Genomic DNA, 23,322 nt, shown 5'->3' with positions numbered 1-23,322 from the left:
GAGGATATAGTTTTCAATCTGTGAATAAACAATTAGAGATGGGTCTGGTGAGGACAAATAGTACAATGACTAACACAGGCTCTGACTTAAAACAAACTTGAATTCAAATTTTGAACTAAATATTGGGGCCGGGGATTTAGCTCAGTGGTTGCGCTGCCTGCCTCCCAAGCACAAGGTCCTAAGTTCAATCCCAGGTGCCAAAAAAAAAAAAAAATATATATATATATATATATATAGAGAGAGAGAGAGAGAGAGAGAGAGAGAGAGAGAGAGAGAGAGAGAGAGAGAGAGACCAGCAATATTACTTATCCTTAACCCCTTTCAGAATCACACAAATATTCCATAAAGTCAAAATAATCATGAATTCCTGCCCTACAGAGTTACAGGGAAGGATTACATGAGACATGTTCATACAGTGTTCAGCAGCAAGCATGGCATAAAATGGTTATTTGAAATCTATGAGCTATTTATTATTATTATGTTGACAAGGGAAAATGATAATCCTCCTATTTATCAGGTACCTATTTCCTTAAGGAAATTCTTATCTCTGCAATTTAATTGTGTCATCTTTTAAAAACCAGAAATAGCAGAGGGGCTGGGGATTTAGCTCAGTGGTTCTGCCACCTGCCTCACAAGCAGAGGGTCCTGAATTCAATCCCTGGTACCAAAAAAAAAAAAAGAAATAGCAGAAATGGTAGGATAGTGCTAATCAAAACACAAAGAACACAGAGGATAAAGACATTGTAAAGCACAAGGACCCGAGTTCGATCCCCGGTACCAAAAAAAAAAATAAGACATTATAAATTAACTGCATCAAGCTTAACATCAATCTTATCAGTTATCCAAAACCACTTTTGCATATGCCTAATATGCTCCTTTTAGCTATGAGAAAGCAGTAGCCATTGCCTCTTAACCTGGGAATTTCAAGGGAATTAAGTTACTAATTTATGTACCATAAAATGAACAAAAGATAAAATTATGATAAACTTTTAAAGTTTCAATAATGGCTCACGTGTAATAAAACATTTTATTCTTTTTCATTATTTCAACTTTCCAATGTGAATGGCACAGATTATATATAATATACAAACCCTTTGTAATTGGAAGTCTGATTATAAAATTTAACACAGAAGATAATTCTAACCTCATCACGGATAAAAATTATTTACTAGTCCCTCAATTCTTGCTCTTCAAAATGGAGAAGGGTGGGCCGGGGATTTAGCTCAGTGGTGCTGTGCCTGCCTCGCAAGCGCAAGATCCTGAGTTTGATCCCCGGTACCGGGAAAAAAAAAAAAAATGGAGAAGGGTAGTCTCTTTCTAAGTAAATGGTAATAAGCAGATGTTAGTTAGTTAAGGAGAACAAACAAAATATTTGCAAGTTTACAGTTTCTTTATAGAACAAGAAGATGCTAATATCAGAATCAATTTCTTAAGGTCCAAAATAAGTTTACAAGGCATCACTACCATCTTTACTCTAGATCTAACAATTTAAAAACCACTTAACTATTTCAGAAACACACAGGTACACCATTCTGCTGAATTCTTTTGTAATGTAACAGAGGCTATGCTGACACCTCTACAGATGCCAAAAGCATGGCCTCGGCCCAATCTTGAAAATAGTTCCTGATTTTGAAACAAATACCAATATCTAAAGAACATCTAAGGACCACCCTTCTTTTCTACTTGCTGCTATGAAGGCCTGGGACACTTCTTCCCTGCCCAATTAGTCCCGTTCTTCACTGGAACTGGGAAAATCTCATCCCCACAAGGCCTAGTACACAAAGAAGGAAAGGCTAACTACCCACTCTCACTGATGAGAATGCACTGGGGGAAGGTCTGCTCCTGGCATCTCAAGGTGAAAGTGAGAAAGCTTTCAATTTCAGAAAGTAGTGGTTAGGTTCTACAGTACTATTAGTACTACATTTCAGCTACATTATGGGTTAAAAACAATTACAGTGAGAGGGTGAGACAAAACGGAAAGAGCATGAACTCTGGAGTCAGACAGACCTGCACACGAATCCCAGCTCCAACACTTACTAGCTGTATGAACTTGGGCAAGTCAGTTTAATCTCTGAAAGCCTCAGTTTCCTCATCTGTAAAATGGGGGACATAAAACCTACCTCAAAGGTGGGTGTAGGAATGAAATGAGATAATGTATGTGTAAGTATATACTGAGAACTCAATAAATGTTAGTCCAGCCACCCCCCCATGAGTTTCAAAAAATCATGCATTTATAACATTGCTTCTGTGGAAACAATGTGAGTGCCCCAAAATTACAATTTACTTTTAGAACACAACCTATTTACAAATTAGGTAACTACCTCTATTTTGTATCTACGGTGATAAAAAGGCATCACCAAATGGAAGAGATACAGGAAGATAGATTTAGCAAGACCAATATTCACTACCGATGCTCAGCTTCTCACTCGTTATAATGAAAAATTCCAATATTAGGGCATATTAATTTTTTTCCCAAAATTCATTATAAAATTCTTGTGACCTGGCTTTTGTATTATAAAACCACTGAAACAAAAAGCTTACTTAAGATGTGAATATCTTCTAAATTGATGGCTTTAATACTTTCACATTTCAAATAGTAAGAATTCTAATGTTTTATACAAAGGATTTTTGATCAATATTACATAGAAAAATAAAAATAGATTCATCATTAGAAAAAAAATAAACTTTCACATCCCTTTCCAAACACTATCACTTACCTCTGCATTTTCATGGCCTTCCAGGGTCATACAAATATCCAGATCACTATCACGAAATCCAAATCCATTCTTAGAAGACCCAAATAAGCACAACCTTGCTTTTTCTAAGCAAAGAAAAAAGTCAAAACTAAAAATTAGCAGGGAAGAGTCTTCTAACATCTACCACAGCCTAACATAAGGTAATCTTGCCCATTTCTATATCTTAAATAACCTATCCCTGAAAGATATGCTGAGAAATTCCAGAAAATCCACCTACAGCCCAGATCTTGTGTTCAAGTTCCCATACCCATAAGTTCAAGTGTCCAAACTAAAATACAAATTTCACCACAAACCTACCATTATTCCTATAATTCCTATTCCTCAACAAATAATGTCATTGTTTATCCAGTTGCTCAAGTCAGAAATACATGTGAGATCCTTAACACCTCTTTATTAACCTTCACATCCAATCACTGAGACTTTAGCTTCTTTCAACAACTATAACTCCATCTATTTTAATTCATTCTCAACATCAGTGCCAATAGTCACGATCAACAATTGAGAATTTACCTCTTGAAAATAAACTAGTCCCCTGTAATCCCAGTATTCAGGAGGCTGAGGCAGGAGGATCACAAGGCCAGCCTGGACTACACAGTAAATTCAAGACCATCCTGAACTACATGGTGAGACTCTGTCTCAAAAAAATCAAAACAAATAAATAAATAAACTAGCCCCGCCACCAAAGAAAAAGGAAACAAATTAGTCCTTTTAGGGCACAATTCAAGTAATTTTACAAATACCACCTTAGTATACAAGATTAATGAATTTTCCTCCAAAGGTGATTAATCCACTAGATATAAATTATGATGAGTTATTCTTGACATTTAAAGAGGTTTTTTGGTTTGGTTTGGTTTGTTTTTGAGACAGGGTCTTGCTATGCAGTTCAGGCTGGCCTGGAACTCACTTTGTCACCCAGGCAACCTCAAATTTATGGCAATTCTCCTGCTTCAGCCTTCAGATTGCTGGGATTACAGGTGAGCACCACCATGCCTCACTAATATTTAAGAGTTCTTCAGTAACAGCCTGGCTAATATTTAGAGTTCTTCATAACAGCTAATACTTCAAACAAGTTGTAGTGTAATAGGACTGGATTTTTCTTCCTTTTTTTTTGTGCTTTCGAGGCAGGCATGATGCCACTGAGCTAAATCCCTGGCTATTTTTCTTCCTTTTTATTCTTAAGTTTACTAAGCATTTAGGAAAAAAAATTTTTTAAATTAATCTTCCCATCTAGTTCTAATTTCCTACTTAAAGTTTCAATGATAATTGAGAGGCATAAGAAAAGCTATGACATCATCAAGCAGATCTGAGTGTGAGCTGAAGGTACTTAGATGTGGCCAATACTTTATATATTAACAAATGTAATTTAAAAATACAATCTTTACAAGCAGGTATAGCAGCACACACCTGTAATCCCAGCACTTGGGAGGCTGAGGCAGGAGAACTGCCAATGAGTTCAAGGCCAGGCTGGGTTATCTAGTGAATTCAAGGCCAGTCAGAACTATACAGCAAGACCCTCTCTCAAAAAAGAATCTTACAGCATATAACAGATCATGTTCATAAGTATAAATTTATTCTAATTATAAATGAACTATTTATCCTTTTCTAAAATATTTGGACACAAAAATATGTTTTATTATTTGTCTGTAATATTGGGGACTGTGCCCAGTATTCTAGTTAAATGCCACCTTAAAAGAGACTTACCATAACCACCTATCACTTCTCTTATCTCCTATACTTTAATAGCACTTATTATTTGCTGATTTACTTCTTAGTTGACTAACTCCCCTTCTGAAATATATGCTTCATGAAAGCAGGCTTCATGTCTTCTGTCAAGAAGGTATCCTCACAAACTAGAGTAATACCTAACATATACCATTCAACAAATATTTTCTAAATAAATTAATGAAACTGAAGATAGGAACAAAAGCAATCAAATTTTAATGTATGACATACCATCATATTCTTTTTGAATAAACTTTTCCAAGCCAATTAAAATTTGTTCCCTGTTGTGTTGTTCAGAGAAAGGCGGTGATAATTCATCTAGATTTTTTTTAAAAGAAAGGAAAATGAAAAGTCAGAAAGATAGAATTTTTAAATATTTTTAATTTTTTTACCCTAAAAATTTTAATTATAATGTCTCAATTATTTGTTGACTTTTCTGACTTTTAAAACCATAAATATTACTGAAGATGAGGCAGGGATATTGTAGACAGCTAAGTTAGTTAGAAATATTATAGGCAGGCAGACAAGTCCAGGACCTCAAAGAAGTCAGTGCAAAAAAATAAAAACACATTACAACTCTGGCTAGAAGTGTATTCTTAAAGGCCAGGCCTCAAGATAAAGATAAAAAGACTCACCTACATACTTTTCTGAAGGATAAACAATAATGATTTATTTTTATTTATTTTGTTTGGCACCAGGGATCGAACTCCAATCCTTGCGCTTGCTTGAGAGGCAAGCAATGATTGATATTTAAATAGGCATCAGTCACCTTGGGTGGGAACCAAGACCTCCTGACCCATTCCTTCCAGGAGAAGTCTTTGTTCTTTCCATGTACACTTGCTATGTGACTTGATTCCCCATTAGATCAGTATCACCTCAGCAACTAGTAACCTTATTGGTTGATCACAGTTTTGTCCCACCTTATACTGCCTCATGATTTTGCTCTATAAAGCCTCCCCTGTTAAGTGTAGTCTGCAGCAACTCACTTTCTGGGTCTTCTCCTGTCCCTGTCAGGCAGGATCTGTCTATCCCTCAATAAATATTCCTACTCTTAACCGCAGTTCTTCCATTCTTCCATTTTAAAGAATACAAACTCAGTGTACCAGACATCTAACAGGTTGGGAGTTACATCTATTTTTCCTATATCATCCCTAGATCAGGGGGACAGTAAAAACAATATCTAAAGATCTATGTACATTTTACATGATCATTTTCCTTATGAGACATCTACATTTACTTCTCAAACTATTTAACCATTTTCTTCAGACATTCCACTCTCATATCCATGCTTGTTTTTCCCCCTGGCTAACAGGAGTCACACTGTTACTCTATAGGCACCAGGTCCATTCAAATCTAACAGCTTTTTAAAATGATGTCAAGATTCATTATCTTCCAGATAAAACCATTCTGCCTAACCACAGCCTGAATAACCTCTCTCTGATTCAATTTCATTAGTTCTCAAACTGCTTGCCATGAGCTAACATCTGATTTTATACTATACTTTCAGTTTTCTAGTTATTTCATTTATATTCATTTTATTTTTCCAGTAAGACCACACAATCCTTAAGAACAGACTTTTTACATCACTTCCTCTAGACTCACCTCCAAAAGTTTGAACAGTCAAGAACAATGCTAACTAACATTAAAAATTTGCAAATGTATCAGTGGGGGAGGGGAGTTGAAAAGATGAAATACAGGTGACTTTTTTAAGACAATGAGATTATTTTATATAATACTCTAATGGTATATACATGACATAATACATGCTATGGCTCAAGTAAGTATGCTCCAAATCCCATATATTAAAAGTTCAGGGGCCAGGGATTTAGCTCAGTGATTCTACCGCTTGCCTCGCAAGTACAAGGACCCAAGTTCGATCCCCAGTACCAAAAAAAAAATAAAAGTTTAGTCCTCAAACTCACAGCAATCCTCCTGCCTCAGCCTTTCAAGTGCTGGGATTACAGGAGTACACTACTATACCTGCCTTTTAAGACATAGGGCCTAATAGGAATCTTCCAGTCACTGGAGGTGTGCGGCGGAAGAAAATACTGGGACCCTATCCCCTTCCTGTTCCTCTCTTACGCATAGCAGTTTTGAGGTGAACGAGTTTGCTATGATACATGCTTCCACCATGGTATGCCCCAGACAACCTGATAGGGCAGCTGACTCTGAAATGAAACCTCCAAAACTATGAATCAAAATAAACCTTTTCTCTTTACAAATTGACTTCTCTCAGGTATTTATTACAGTTAAGAGACAGCTAACTTAACACAATACATTTGTTTCTATATAGAACTTTACACCACAAACTAGTCTTAATGTATACAAATTCTAAAGAATCACGTAGGTCAGAGATCTCAGGAAAGAATTCAGACTGAAGAAAGGATCTAAATATTATAAACATAGGAAATAACTTCACTCAAGAGGATGGGGGAAAAGGTGCTGACTTAAGTGAGTGAAATCTGAAAGACTAAGGACAAAAGGAACTATATATACAAAACAATTAATTTTAATAGGTGAAATTGTTTCCCACAGGTTAACAGCTCTGATGCTGCTACATAAGTGTACTAAAATTGATCAAATAAATGGGTGATAGATGGTAATAGAATTATGTTTCTCTCTGTTGGAGTAGAAGTTTTCAGACTAAACCAAGAGAAGAGGCTAGAATGAGCCTCATATAGTAATGGCTCATTCTAAGAGTTCCCAACAGCCAAAGCTAGAATAATTCAAGCAGCAAGATAAAGATTATATCTGTCATGTCTGGCCTGAATGAAACCTTCACAAGCAAATAGGCTGTGTTCAGAAAACAAAAGGCTATTCTCAGTAAACAAGACAGATGGCCATAAAGAAAATTTAAGACAGAGTACACAATCTCCCCCACACCGAGAAGAACAGTGATTCTATGGACACCTGCGCTGACCATCCTTGGACTTTCAATCATAAGCATTTCACCTCAGATTCCTTAGCCCCTTCAAGGCCTACATATGCTTCCCACCTAACTGCAGATGTTTCTCTCTCTCAATGTCAGCCCACACATGGATGTAATAAATTCAGTTCTCAGCTAGTTGCTGAAATGTGCCCCTGATTTCAATCTCTGTTCACTGGAATAAAACTTTTTTCTCAAAAAGTCTGTCTCTGAGTGACCTCACGTGTGCCATTTATATTATATCCCAAAGTATAAAATATGTAAGTCCATAATGAGACAAATGACTGAATAAATAAAAATTAAGGGGATGAACTGTGCCTTTATAAAGCTAATCATTCTACTCCTAAGTACTTACCCAAGAAAAAAGAAGCATGTGTCCATACCCAAACCCATACATAAATCATATGACAGATTTATTTTTAATAACGAACTTTTTTTCAGTACTGGGAATCGAACTCAGGACCTTGTGCTTGCCAGGCAGGCACAGCGCCGCTGAGCTACATTCCTGGAACTAATAACAAAATTTAGAAACAAGCCAAATATTCATCAATGGGTGAGTAGATAAACTGTAGCATATCCATACAATGAAACAATACTAAGCAATAAAAAGAAATTTAACACAGATACATATAACATGATTTTTAAAATGGATGAATCTCAAAATAATTATGCTGAGTAAAAGAAGTCAGATACCCCCCACCCCACCCCCCTTAAAAAGTATATTCTGTGTAATTCCATTTATGCAGAAATGTAGAAAATGCAAATTTATAATGACAGAAGCAGGTAAGTGATTGCCTAGAAGAAAGCAGGGATGGGGCCAGGGATGTAACTCAGTGGCGCCATGCCTGCCTGGCAAGTTCAAGGTCCTGAGTTTGATCCCCAGTGCCCCCAAAAAAAGTAGAAATGGGGAAAAGTAGGTGTGAGGGATTACAGTGGAACACTATATAGTATGATATCAGAAACGTTACCTTACCTGAACATAGCAAGTAATTCATAAATGTCTGCTGAGTAAAAGTGTATCCCAAGCACTCCATAAATGTTTGCTGAACAAAGGCATACAAGACTTTTCCCAATTTATAGCCTTATCTCTCTACATTGCTTTTCTTATTCCATACCAAATCAAAGCCAATTATTCTCCCAAATTAAGCACTCTACATTTTTATGCATGATCTTCTATATCTGAAAATGCAGTTCAAAATCCATCTAAAAATACATCATTAATCCCAAATCCTCTGATCTGTTAAAATTAGATTCGCACTGCATTTTGTTTATCACTACTATAGCATGTAACAGTCTACTTCCAATTATGGCAATTTACATACAAATGTGTTCTATAACCTCATCCAGGGTAGCACTGTCCAAAACCACTCAATGACAGAAGCAGTCTCTTTTTAGAGCATCCATACAGTAGCCACTAGCCACTTCTGAGTGCTTGGAGATATGTTAAATATAAATAATGATCTTACTTTTTAATTTTATTTAATTTAAACTGACTATAATTGAATAGCCACACTATAGCTACGATATCAGAAAGCTCAAATGCACAATTTAAGTTCCCTTAAAAGCAATATATATGAATTCAATTGTATTCCTGTTGAATACCATAACATCCTGCACAAAATAAGTGTTTAGTAAATATTTATAATCAATCTCTATTCAAAAACCTCTACCAAAACAAAGTGAGCAAATCATTTTTCAAATTAGAAAATGAATATTCAATATTTAAGAACACAGTCCCAGTAGATTATGGTAATAAAACACTTACCAAAACATCTTTTACATACTAAATCAAGTATTTCCCGAAATCGGTTTGTCATTGGTGGTAGAGGTTTTAGATCAATTTTCCTGAAATCCTCAGGGCAATCATTTTTTGAATGACCATCCTTTTTGCAGATGCTGCATACTATTGTTGGCGGCTATACAAAGGTAAAAAGAAAAAAACCTAATTATCTAATACTTAGAAAGCAGATCTAAAAAGAAATATTTTATGTAACTCAGTTCTTATAATCTGTGCTTTCCACAGGTAAAGAAAAAATGTTAATGAAATAAAATAGACATTAAAACAATTGTTTTTTACAGTATCAAGGATTGAACCAAGGGAGTATTATGTTACAAGCGCAGATGGTTTTATTTTTGTTTTGAGACACAGTCTAAATTACCCAGGCTGGCCTTGAATTTGCGATCTTCCTACCTCAGCTTCCCAAGGAGCTGGAATTATAGGCATGTGCCACCATACCCAACTATAAAAAAATTTTTGAGCCAACCATTTTCCCACTAGAACTGTATTATGAACAATTAAATTTACCTGATGATGTAAGATACAGAAAATAACAGAAGATGCAAAAGGTACTGATTAATTCAAACAGCTTGATCAGCTCCAAATGAAAAATATATACACTGTGCTTTTAATTTACTGATAATAAAGTTGTTTACAAAGAAATTTCAATTTGTACTCCAAATATTTTTAATCTTCAGAATCAACTGATCATAGAGCTCTCACTTAGCTAGTTTAAGTTTATTAGTCTCCAGAGACCAAAAGCAGGACTGCATTCTAAAAAGAAATTAGCTCCATATAAAGCAGTATTTTAATAGCCACAAACTGAACTCCAAAACTCTATAGTCCCACATTAAATGTGTCCCAGTGCACCACCAGATATATAGTTAAAACAGTAAAAATGTATGTTAACTGGCTGAAAACCACACATATGATTAAGGGATACTACTGTTCTTTTCTTTACTGTAATATGTCTAGACCCTGGAGTTATGCATCTTTCTCCAATGCTAGCCTGAGCTTTTACACAGCTACAAACTTTGATGTAAGTTATATATAGAAATGGTGCACACCTCTAATCCCAGCACTTCGTGAGGTTGAGACAGGAGGATGACCAATTCAAACCTAGCTCAGGCAACATAGTGACTTAGTGAGACTCTGTCTCAAAATTTTACAAAAGGGCTGAGGATATATAGCTCAGTGTGAAGGCCTTGGGTTCAATGTAAGCTCAGTGGGAAGGTCAAGAAAAGGCCAAGGGGAGGCCATGGGAAGGGAAGAAGGAGGGGAAGGGAGAGAAGGGGAAGAGAGGAGAGGGGAGAGGGAGAGGGAAGGCAAAGAAGGGGAAGATGGGGGACGAGGATCAGGGAAAGAAAAGGGAAGGGAAAGAGGGAAAACGGGAAGACGGGAGGGAGGGAAAGACAGTGACAGAGATGGGGTGGGGGGGATTTCTACCCACTTTTCAAACTATAGGAATTTCTATCCAATTTTCAAAGCATCCTTTTTTAAATGACATATATAGAAGGGAAATTTAAATGTTACATACATTTAACTAGTAAAAATAACTAGAAAAACAGCACCACCTTAGCTGGCTAACTCTATTAACAAAGAAGTTACTGCTTATATTCTGCTTGTTACAGTATTTTTCTACAACGTAAAGAGCTAAAGTTCAAACTATTCCACTTTTTGTTTGTTTTTTGGGTTTTTTTGTTTTTGTTTTTTTGAGAAAGAGTCTCGCTTTGTAGTGCAGGCTGGCCTTGAACTCACTATGTAGCCCAGGCTGGTCTTAAAGTCATGGCAATCCTCCCGCCTCAGCCACCCTTCCAGAGTGCTGGGATTACTGGTGTGTACCACTGTGCCTGGCTATATACCTTTTTAAATACCAATCATATTTCAATACCACAGGTCTTTAAAAATAAATATGTTAAAATTTTTAAAGCTTGTCAATAATTACTGCTAAAACAGATCTGGATGGCTGTCCAGTTTTCTTGGGTTTTTTATTAATATCCTACTGGTTGACACATGACACTCATTTTTTTCATTCTGGATGCTAATAATGATATTTCAGTTATATGCACTGCACCTGAAGCAATGTAACTTAGCCCAATATATATATGCTCGGGATCAAACCCAGGGGCTACATTCCCAGCCCTTTTTTGAGACAGGGTCTCACTACATTGCCCAGGCAAGATTCAAACTTACTATCCTCCTGTCTCAGACTCCCTCAGTGCTGGACTTACGGGCATGCATGACCCTGCCCAACTAAATCTTATTAACAAAGCAGTTACTGCTTATTTTCTGTTCATTAGGGCATTTTCTACAATGTAAAGAGTTAAAAGTTCAAATTATTCCACTTTAAAAGTAAAAAAAGTTAGGATTCTTATCATTTATGAGATAATATGAAATCCAAACAAGCTCCAGGACAGAATCTGATTCCTTTTTATGTTGTTGTTCCTAATCTTAGTTTCCCTCAACTACTTTTAGAATAGTTATACTCTCTCCCCTACCCCAACACCCAAAACTCCTTAAAATAGGTCACTATTAAAATTTAAAACTTAAGGGGCCAGGGATTTAGCTCAGTGGTTCCGCCACCTGCCTCTTAACCGCAAGGTCCTGAGTTTGATCCCGGTACCAAAAAAGTAAAAATAAAATAAAAACTTAGTTACTCAAGAAAAATACACACAGACATATACACACAAATACAAGACTTAAAATACATGCTAAATTTGCTAAATTGATTTTCATAAAACACTGAATGAATCCTTTCATGTATGAGAAAGTGAAAAAAACCAACTCGTAGTAAGGTGCTAAAAACTTTTGGTATACACTAAAGACAGCCACAGGAAAAATTCAAAAAGTAAAAGACAACTATACATCAAAATATTACTGTAAATCAACAGTCACCACAATTAAAACTATTTTTACACTTCTAAATCTGAAAACTATAAAGAAATAGTCAACGAGACCAAAAAATCTTATAGTTTACAAACTGTATCCTACCTTGCCAGAAGTTAAAATAAACTTATCAAACACATAATATAATTCCTGGGAGAGTAAGTTATCATCATCATTAAGGTCAGAAGCAACTTCTGTAGCTTTGCAGTTGCAAGAGGTAGCAGATGTGTCGATGCACATAATCTGGTGTGAAGTCTCTATTTCTAAATTTGACCTGCAGTCTGTTCCAGCAGACTCATTTGGATCAGGGGACTCAATGCAATTACACTGGCCAAGCTCCTTCTTAAAACAAGTTTCTGAAGGCACTAAGCCATCAAGTTTCTTAACTGATTTTGGCTCTAATTCAGTGCCTTCATTGACAATAGAAAGAGATGAAGATTCCTGTACAGTGTCAGCCAAACCTAGTTCATTTACCAACAAATGGTCATTGTCATTAATACATCTCTGCGATGTACATTCCATGTCATCATGCTTATCAGATTGACTTCTTTCTGTATTTATTTTTTCTGTGCTTTCTCCGAGTAGAACAGAACAGCTGGTGCCCATATTGTCAGACTTCACTGGTTTCTTATTGCTTATTTTCCCCTTCTCTTTTTTCTTGAAATGCACTGTAGACTTATTTCCACCCTTCCTCTGAGGACAGGCAAAATAACGATAAGCAGCCCTGAATCTCTCCACAACATATTCGTAAACAAGCTGGCTGTTTAAGCTCCGTGCAACATTCCTCTTGACTGAAAATGGATCTAGTAAAAAAAAAGAAAGAAAACAGTCAATAGCTAAGTCTCTACTAATAAACTACATTTCTAAGATAACACAAATGTATCTTAAATGTTAGACTGCCAGCAACATATTTTTTCTAAAAGTTTTTTTAACCTGGGCTCCCAATGATAGTTCCTGAAAACCGAGTAAGGAAAAAATAACAGCAACATCTTTTCTTTTGTTTCTTCCATAAAATAACAAGGCAAAAGGAAAAAGAGAGAACATAGTAATAAAATAACTTTTAAGAGACTATCTGAGGAAGTTAGGCGCTAATTATAGTTTCAATGATGAAATTAATGGAAAAAAAGCTATGGCACTACACCTCCTTACAGATTGTCATCGAATGAAAACCTTCAAACTCCAGGACCTAATAATTCCCATCTCTTTGTCATAGTATAATTGATACTCTTGGACTAAGAACTGGAACCTTATTTGTCAACATCTATTGTTCTCCTTTTTGTTTTTATTTTTTTCTTTCAAGATTGTGTATCGCTTATTTATCCAGTGGCCTCAAATCTTTTATTTAGCTTAGTCTAAGGATACAATTTATAACATTATTATACAATAAGTGGTGCATACACAGAAAAAAATAGTTTCCAAATGAAATACATCATCCTACCTTCAATGGCTATTCGTCTCTTTGGCCAGTTTTTGTTCTCTCTTGTTAAAATATCTTGTATTCGTACACATATGACATATTCCTCCAAAGCAAAATCCAGTGTGTAAAATTTTAGCAGCTCTAGCCATAACTGTCCCAGGGATACCTGATTTGGTGTTTCCAATGTTAAAGGAGACTGGAAAAAAAAATACTTTCCAATTATGCTTCATAAAACTATAGTGTCAATGAATTTTCAGTTTGAAAAGGCCTTAGAGATTACATGTTTGAAAACTGAGACATAAAGGAGTAATTTACCAAAAACTAGCTGGTTTGAGTCCCAGTTTACTAACTCCTAGAAATGTTGTGTTCTTTCTATTAAACCAATGATTTTCAACTTTGACTGTACATTAGAATCACTGGTGAACATTAAAGTACACTAATATCTCAAGTCTCTACCACTCCCACTTTCCATACCACTCCGAAGAATCTGATTTAACTGACCTGGAATGGACTAGGCTCTGGGATTTTTAAAGCTGCTTAAAGTGACTCACATGTAAAATCAAAGTTGCAAACCACTGGAAAACAGATACTATACATCCTTATTGTAATAATTACTTTTAAAATCTAAATAAATATCCTCACTTTCAAAAAATTCCTTTATTCAGCAAACATTTCTTCAGAACCTACTATATCTCTGGCACAGTGCTGGGGATATCATAAAATAATGAGAGCTCACACTTATATATAATGCTTACCATGCACTATTCACTTTTCTAAGAGCAACATATATATTAACAATTCTATGAAGGAGATACTGTAAAGCAAGAATTTGACTCAAGAACCCCTGTCTACTGGGTCCATGTTGTGAATCACTACACTATACTGCCACTCAAATAAGGTAAGATCCTACTTCATAGACTGTTAGGACAAGAAATAATTTAACCATTACAGTAAAGGCTACATGCTAAGATAGGACTCTAAATCAGAGGGGTCATAACAGAAGAGGTAATGCCTGAATTCCAAAGAAATTAGCTAGATGAAGATGTCTAAAAGTGACCACTATACAGCATAAGGGCACCAAACGGTTATTCATACATTCAATTCTACAACTCTCACTGAGTGCCTACTATGTACCAGGCAGTGTACTAGCACTTGGGATAGATCTCTGGCAATAAAGCAAAGACCCTTGCCTTCATGGAGCTTACTTTCTAGGGAAAAAAAGAGAAGCATACTTACTAAGCACATAACAGTAATTCAGAAGAACTAAGTGCTGAGGTGGGAAAAAAGATAAACAAGATGACAATATGGCAGCAGGAGAGGGTTATAGTCTTAAACTGAGAGGTTAAGAATAAGATTTGTCTCCCAGAAAATAAATTCTTTCAATTGCAAAAAAAATAATAATAAGATTTGTTGAGAAGGGATGATCTGAAAAAAAGGAAAAGTCTTCTAGGAACAGGAAAAGAATAAACACAGACAAAGTAGATGTTGGGTAGCTGAAAAAGAAAACCATGAAAGTTAGTGTGATAGAACAAGAATAGAAAAAGAGGAAAACAAAGAGCTAGGCCAGTAAGTACGGCTTGCCTTTCATTCTAAATGAAATGAGAGTGCTCGCTTCAGCAGCACATACACTAAATGAAATGAGAAGCAACCAGTTTGTCCTGTTGATAGTAGACTGTAAGGGGCAAAGGCAAATGCAGGAAGATTTATTAGGAGACAATGAGAGAAATCCAGGTCAAAAACGATGGTGGCTATGACCAGCATGGCAGCAGGGGACATGGTGAGAGGTAATAAGCATTTCTGACAGACTTGATATGAGGCATGAAATCGAAAAAGTTAGGGCAACTTTGAAGTTTTCAACTCAATAACTAAAAAAAGATATCATCAACTGAGGTGAGATTGTGTGTGGAACAGTCTAAAGAGAACCCAGAACTCAGCATGGACACTGCAGTTCAAAACATCTCACCAGGCACTAGTGGGATACACAATTATGGAGTCCAAGAAAGTCTGATGGAGATTTAAGTTCAAGAGTCATTATCATACAAATGGTACTTAAAATCTAAAGATTACCACAGGAGTATAGACACATTTTTTTTTTAAAAAAAAGCTATGTAGCACTTATGGGAGAGAAAAGAAGAAATCAACAGAGAAGACTAAGAAGCTATATGGGTGCTGCCTTGAAAGTGAAGAAATGTTTCCAAGAAGGAAGTAATCAATTGGCAAATGTTTCTGATAAGTCAAAAAAGATAAAAACTGAGAAATTATCATTGGGTTTAGCTATCTGGAGGTTACTGACATTGATGATACAAATTTTGGCAGACTGATAGTGTGATTTAGGAGGACACAGAAAAATCAGTAATAGTGAATTATACTCAATTCTTTCAAGAAGCTTTACTACAAAAGGGAGTAAAGAAATAGCTGGGAGAGGGATGGGTGCCAAGATTGTTTTGTTTTCGTTTGGTTTTTTGTAGTACTGGAGATTGTCCCAGGACATATGTACTACACTACATCCCCAGCTATTTATGTTTTGAGACAGGGTCTTGTTAAGCTGACAAATTACCCAGGCTGGGCTCAAATTTCTGTCTTCCTACTCAGCCTCCCACAGTGCTGAGATTACAAGCATGCACCACTATGTCTGGTTAAGATTATTCTTTAAAATGGGAGAAATGAAAGTAGGTTTGATTCAATAATGAATGAAAAGTTGGCAATTTAGGAAAGAAAGAACTGCTGGAATAATATTCTGGAACAGAGAAGGAGGGATGATATTAAATACATAAGTGGAGAAAATGACTAGATTTAAACATGAGCAGTTCCCTTATGGAGGCAGGTAGCAAGGCAGAGTGTGAGTGCACTCTGAGTGACAGCAGATGATGAAGTTCTCTTTTGATTGCTTTGGTTTTCTCAGTGAAGTAAAAATCAAGATCATTAGGTGAGAGTACTTGTAGTCTGAGGAGACAGTAGACAATAATCTAGGGAAGTAAAAGAGATGGAGTAAAGACATGTATACTCAGAGAAATACAAATAACTCAATATAGTTATAGCAATGGCTTCAGGAATTTTTAAATTTCTATAACAATGCCACAAGATTCTGGAGGACATGACCCATGTACATTCATCTTTGGTTTGCTAGCACTCAAGATAATGCCTGGCACATAGCAGGTCCTTAATAAATAAATACTGAATAATTAAATAAGCAAGCCACCCCCTCATAGAGCAAAGGGCCTTCATTTCTTCACACAAATTGGCAACATAATCCCCATATGCTAAAGTTTTAGTCAGAGCCTAACTCCTAAAGAACATTTTCTTTGTTTAGATGAAACAAGATGCAAAGAATTATCTTGACATGATTCAAATACAAGTCTTCCAAAGTGAAATAAAAATTAGAGAATCTCAGTACTGAAAAACTAAACCAGATCAACCCCTCACTTTATAGATGAGGAAAATGAGGCCAAGAGGCTTACTCAAAGTCAGTGAATCTACAATTAAAATAGCTTCAATTGAAGGTATCACAAATTCTACAGATAGAAAGGTCAAAAACAAAAACAAAAAAGCTTACTTTGCCATGTTTTTCCTTCATGGCATTACTTTGGTTGTCTGTTTCTGTCTTCTTGGTATCATCTTTTGGTTGGTCTGCCTTAGCTTTGTTTTCCTCAGCAATTGAGTTTTTCTCAGTTGCACTACTTGACTTATATTCCCATTTCACAAACTTCTCTTCTACTATGCCCTTCAGCTGAAAGTCATCCATTCTTTTTGGGTCAAAGCCTTCAATCTATATAAAAAGGCATTCCAAATTGGTAGTGGAAAAATTATTTAAAAAAAAGATGGACAAACAGACAAACCAGAATTCCAGCTTAAAATATTTGAGCAGAGCATTCTACAAGAGCAAACTACAAATATTTGCATCCACATACATATTACAAACACACGCTTACCCAACTTCCAAGTAAGCAGGGAAGAATAGGGGGTTTTCTTTGTTGTAGGAAAAACATCGCCATTAAAGCAAAACAGTAAGAAGGTATTCCACCATCAGTTTGGGAGTCAATATAGCACAACTACAAAATCAAGAGGAAAGAGTACTAGCATTGAGCTTTCAATTTTCACATTAAAAGTAGCTTCTTTTTTCTACCTTAATCACTGTAAAAATTACAAACAACGACGAAAAATATAAGGAATAACTTGAAATCTCATTAGCCTGAAATAGTAACTTTTAAAATGGTGACCAATTTTTCATTTATTGTTTTGTGAACATAAATATACATGCATACTTCAGTTGAATGAAATCATATTTTACATAATAAGGCTTTTACTGGGGATACCTTTTTTTTTTTTGGTACCAGGAATCGAACTCGGGTCTTTGCACTTGTGCAGTAGGTGGAGAAACCACTGAGCTAAATCCCCGGCCCCCAGGGAATACCTTTTTAAAATATCGTTTAATCTCCCCTCTATGTCTGCCTTGATATTAACCTTCTATGTACTCTTCCATGCCTTTTTCTATACTCACTCATATACAAATTACACACACACACACACACACACACACACACACACACACTTCTATTTTTATATACAGGGAGAATTTTTGTTTTACCCCAACAGTATACTATAGGTATTTCCCTGCATATTACTCTTCTGCCTTAACAATGCATCAAGAAAATCTCTCTAAATCAATCATCACAAATCTGACACATTCTTTTAATTGGTTATGATACAGTTTATGATAAGGATGGTTACTCAACAGTTCCTCTACTCAGTGACATTCATACTTTGTTCTCAATCTATGCCACTTCAAACAATGCTGTGATATTTACTCTTATACATATTTCCCAAGTACTGGTGCACTGGACCCTCAAGTTCCAACTGGCCCCACATACAAACAACTTGAGTAATTAGGTTAATGGAAGATTCATCTGCCTCTTGTAAGCTATAGCGTATACCCAGGTAAACATCCAGATCTCAGCTGTATTGACTTACAACCACCTTGAGTTACAACCAGCCCTCGGAAACCAATCAATTTCGTAAGTCAAGGGTCCACTGTACTTATTTCTATGGGCACTTTCCAGGAATGTATTTGCTTAATTTAAAAATATGTAATATATCTTAATTCTATGCTGTAAAATTAGTTTCCAAAATTACAATAAGTTCTGTTTTCCACCTTAATATGAGTATATACATATCCCTGCCAATAAAAGGTATTTTCATTTAAAATATTGTGAACAGGATAAATGAGATGCACTATTTAGTTATTTCAATTTGTCCCTAATGAGGTTATGCAATTTCTGATATGTCTATTAACCATTCGGATTTACTCTTTTCTGAACTGCCTTTTAAATCTTTTGCCAGTTTTTCTTTTTTCACATATGACAGATAAATTTATATGAGTTTATTTTTAACCTACAGATGATAACTTTGCAATGAGCTACAGCCCCAGTCCTTTTTTATTTTTTCTTTTGCACTGGGGGTCTCATTAAGTCACTAGGTTGCCTGCTGGGCTAGAACTTGTTATTCTCCTGCCTCAGCCTTTTGGAGTGCTGGGATTATGGGACAGCACGGAACAGCTGGCCAATAATAACCTTTTATATCTGACAAAAATGCATTTGAAAAATAACATTTTTCCCAATCTGCTACTTTTCTTCTAATATTATTTGTGAAATAGCTTCTAGGCATCCTATCATGGTAAAAAGTTCTCCTTAACCCATAGTTTGCAAACCAATATTATTTTCTTCCAGAAAGATATACTTATGATTGCAACCATTATTAAATCACAATTTTATCACTGAAGTAAATTCTTTTCTTTCACATATCAAAATCTTATATACAACAGGATTACTTCAAGGCATTCTATTCTGTCTCACAGATTTGTCTATTACTATGCCAATGTTATACTCTTTACTAAAGCAGTTTTATAATAGTAAAGTGGCCCCCCTTCACTATTCTCTTTCTGAATTCTTTTAGCTAATCTTAAATATTTATCTTTACCCACAAACTTTAAAACCTATTTTACTGTATATTTTTAAAACTATAAATAATTTCAACTGGAATATGCATATGAAAATTAAGAAAATTTTACATTTTAGGTTTCCTGTACAGTATTTTGATATTTTTGCATTTTCCAAAAATTTAGTTATCAATTACTCACTTTCTCTTAACTCTCAAATTTATTTGCAAGTTGTACTTCCAAAACTCTGTCCCCATCTTTGCTTCATATGCACTCTAACCTTGGGTAAATCATTATTACTCTCAGTTAATGTAACAAAAGATGCTCTACACTGAACTCTATTTCTACTCTTTAACCTAGAACAATCTTTAGAAATGTAAGTCACATCAAATTATATACTGTTTTAAACCCTTTCTTGTGTTTTCTTATTGCCATTAAGTACATCTACAGTTTTCACTACAGATATTATCTGTCTGACCTCATCTCCAACTTTCACCCTCATGCACTTCATTCCAGGCACATCTGACTTTCTTTTTGCTCCTTGTAACCATCTCATTCTTAGAGAGTTTGTATTAGCTACCCCATAGAGGTTATTCCATCAGATTTCCATGTGCCTTGCTACTACTGGTATGCATGTTTCAATGCTTCCAAGAAGCTTTCCTTTACCATCCAGTTTAATGTCACTTTTCTATTCATATTCTCATATTCTCCCCTCACCCCCATCATTTTTGCTGGTCCTGGGGACTGGACTACATCTCCAGCCCCTTTTCTAAATTTTGAGTCAGGGTCTCACTAAGTTGCTAAATTGCCCAGGCTAGACTTAAACTTGCAACCCATCTGCCTCAGTTTTCCAGAATGACAGCAGGACTTTGTAGGTCATGTTAAGTGTTTCAATCACCTGGAACAATGTCTTGGCACATGGGCATTTTTGACAGTAACCTTGTTTGTCAACTAGACTGGACTGATACATACCTAGATTAGTAAAGCACACTTCTGGGTGCGTCACAGGTATGGATGCAATCTTGGGGACTATATCTGGTCCCTAGCACCTGAGTTGAGCAGTTTTCCTCCATCACATCCTTCCACCATGATGTTTCTGCCTTGGACTGAAACTTCTAAAACTGTAAACCAAAATATGTTTCTTATCCTTTAAGTGGCAAGTATCAGGCATTTTACTGCAGCAATGAAGAAGTGACTCATTCAGAATACTGGTACTGCAATCAGTTATATCTATACCTGACCATGTAGTTTAGAAGCCTTGGGAAGTGGTTAGTGGCAAGAGTTTGGAAAGGTTTGGAGATGCAGACTAGAAAACCCCCAGAATGCTGTAAGCAAAGACTGAGGGCAATTCTGGTGGAAGCTCAGGAAACCAGATTGCTGATAGGAAAGTAGACAGTAAAGACTGTGCTCATGAGGTTTCAGGTAGGAACAAGGAACCTATTGGTGTCTTAGTCACCTTTCTTGTCAATGGAACAAAACACCCAACTCCTGCATCTTAAAGGAGAGATTTATGTTGGCTCACATTTCAGAAGTTTCAGTCCACAAGTAGACTGTGGCACAGTAGAAGAGCATGGACAGAGGAAAGCTGCTAGGATCATGGTGGCCAGGAAACAAGAGAGTGAAGGGAGGATCCCAGGAGGGAGATACACCCTTCCAGGCCACACTCCCAGTGACTTGCCTTTTCCAACCAGGCCCTTCTACCTAACAAAACATTTAGTTATAAACTCATCAGTGGACTAATCTCGTAGTGTCCTCATGATCCAATCATCTCCCAAAAACCACTCCTGTGAGCACATGAGGCTTTGAGAAGACATTCAGGTATAAACTCTAACAATTGGGAACTGGACTAGAGGTCATGCAAATTACATTCTGACCAAAAAATTTGTTTATATTTCAACCTACCCTAAAATGCTGAGTTCAAAGACAACAAATTAATGGGTCTGGCAGAGGAAATTTTAAGGCAATCCAATGTTGGGTCTGTGGCATGGGTACTAATGGCTGCTTTTAGCCAGATTTAGTGTGAATCAGGAGCAAAACAAAACAAAACAGAATGATTTGAAAACTTGAGAGTTTGGAAAGTATACGTAAAGGTGGGTCAAAGAATGTGTGAACTGCTGAAGAGATTAGCACCATGAAAAACAAGCCAAAAGCCAGGCACGGCAATGCTCATTTACAGTCCCAGCACTCTAGGAGGCTGAGGCAGAAGGATCACAAATTCAAGCCCAGGTAGGGCAATATGGTACTTAGGGAGATCTTCTCAAAATAATCCCTGCCCTCTCCCCTCCAAAAAGGGCTGGGGATATAACTCAGTGCAAAGGCCCTGGGTTCAATCCCTAGTACCAAAGGGGGTGGGGGGGACCAAGTACTTTGCACTGGGACAATAGAAAGAATCTCTTGAAGGCACCTCAGGAATTGGTCAGACTTTACCATGGCAGGCTCAAGGGTTTATATCTTTCCAAGGAGTTCTGGGGAAGGACTTACTACATTTTCGGTTGCATGTATTCAAGACAGTTATATAATCATGTCAGAAAATGCATCTGGATAGTGACATTATGGGCCTGTTTATTGCCTCTGTTTGGAGACTGCACAGCTTAAGGAGATATGCTTGAATGTCAAATTGACAAGGGGCAGAACAATGATGGTTAATCTTGACTGTCAACTTGATTGGCTTAACACCTAGGAGTTAGTCAAGCAGACTTCTGGGTGAGTCATCAGGGCCTGACCTTGGTGACAGTATCTGGTCCCTGACTCCTTCCTCTATGACTCTTCCCCTGTTCTGCTTCCCAGATGTCATGAGTTGAGCAGCTTTCCTCCACCATGCCCTTTTGCTATGATGTTTCTGCCTTGGAGGCAGCTGACCATGGACTGAAACTTCTGAAACTGTTAAGACAAAAGAAACCTCTCCTCCTTTAAATTACACATGTCTGGCTTTTTTTTCCCAAGAACTAAAAAGTCATTAATATACCATTTAATAAATATTTACTAATTGGATGAATTGCTTTAGGACTTCATTTACACCTTTCAATTATATAATTTTCTCCCTGTATTTTTCTTATTAAATGTATTCCTTAGGGTAATTATTTTTCTTGATTTCCATTATACCAAGTAATTTATTTATTTGGGTTTTTTAAAACAGGGTCTCACTATGCACTTCAGACTGGCCTTGAACTCACAGCAATCCTCTTGCCTCAACCTCCTGAGTGCTAGGATTATAGGTGTGTGCCAATACACCTAGCTCTCCAACTTTTTTTTTTGGTACCTGGGATTGAACTCAGGACCTTGCGCTTACAAGGTAGGCAGGTGGCACCACTGAGATAAATCCCCAGCCCTCCAAGTTATTTTTAATGTCAGAGAAAAGGCTACATAATTTTGAATATTTTTCTTGAATTTAGTCATGTTACCAAATTTTCTTATTAATCCTAGCAGTTTTTTATTAGGACTTTCAATGATACAATACAGAATCATATCATGAGTCAAAATTGGTGATTTTTTAAAAGGTATCATTTTCCTAATATTTATATTATTTCATTTCCTTAATGCATTACCTAAAATATCCAAAATAATATAAGACATTAATAGTGAACATCTCTATAAGCAATTCCCTGTTTAGAATGCTGCTTGTTACTTTTTTCGTAAATGGTATTTATTATAAACTTTCATTTTTAGTTAATACAAAAGAGTTGAGGTTTGTCAAGAATATGCCATGTCAGCATCTACGATGATTTTGTGCTGCATTCACATTTGTTAAGATGCCAAATTAGGTTAACAGACTTTTGATAGTAAACTATTCTAAAATTTTTGAAATAAACTCTGCATTATCATGGCACATTAACCTTTGATATACTGATGCATTCTTCTACCTTCTATTTTATTTAGGTTTCTGCATCTACATCAGATCAGCTCTAG

The 23,322-nt window shown here is 36.2% G+C and overlaps 1 protein-coding gene across 8 annotated transcripts in view; it reads right to left on the bottom strand.

The window, feature by feature from the left end:
- Tut4 (terminal uridylyl transferase 4) overlaps positions 1–23,322 on the bottom strand; it is a 119,142-nt gene that overhangs the window by 31,874 nt on the left and 63,946 nt on the right. For 6 of the 8 annotated variants that reach the window (XM_013067263.3, XM_013067262.3, XM_021247970.2 and 3 more), the window contains exons 10-16: positions 17,414–17,533; positions 17,038–17,250; positions 13,506–13,680; positions 12,173–12,870; positions 9,170–9,320; positions 4,710–4,796; positions 2,718–2,821 (exon numbers count right to left, since the gene is read on the bottom strand). In XM_013067263.3, coding sequence (XP_012922717.1) covers positions 2,718–2,821; positions 4,710–4,796; positions 9,170–9,320; positions 12,173–12,870; positions 13,506–13,680; positions 17,038–17,250; positions 17,414–17,533 — 1,548 coding nt within the window. The remainder of the gene's footprint in view (positions 1–2,717; positions 2,822–4,709; positions 4,797–9,169; positions 9,321–12,172; positions 12,871–13,505; positions 13,681–17,037; positions 17,251–17,413; positions 17,534–23,322) is intronic. The other 2 variants (XM_087214721.1, XM_021247973.2) reach the window with 1 other exon arrangement.

This window comes from Heterocephalus glaber, unplaced genomic scaffold (genome assembly GCF_053883595.1).
Source record: "Heterocephalus glaber isolate CG9 unplaced genomic scaffold, H.glaber_assembly_v1.0 deba00001451, whole genome shotgun sequence".
In the NCBI taxonomy this organism is placed as follows: domain Eukaryota; kingdom Metazoa; phylum Chordata; class Mammalia; order Rodentia; family Bathyergidae; genus Heterocephalus; species Heterocephalus glaber.
This window is presented reverse-complemented; position numbering and strand designations above follow the sequence as displayed.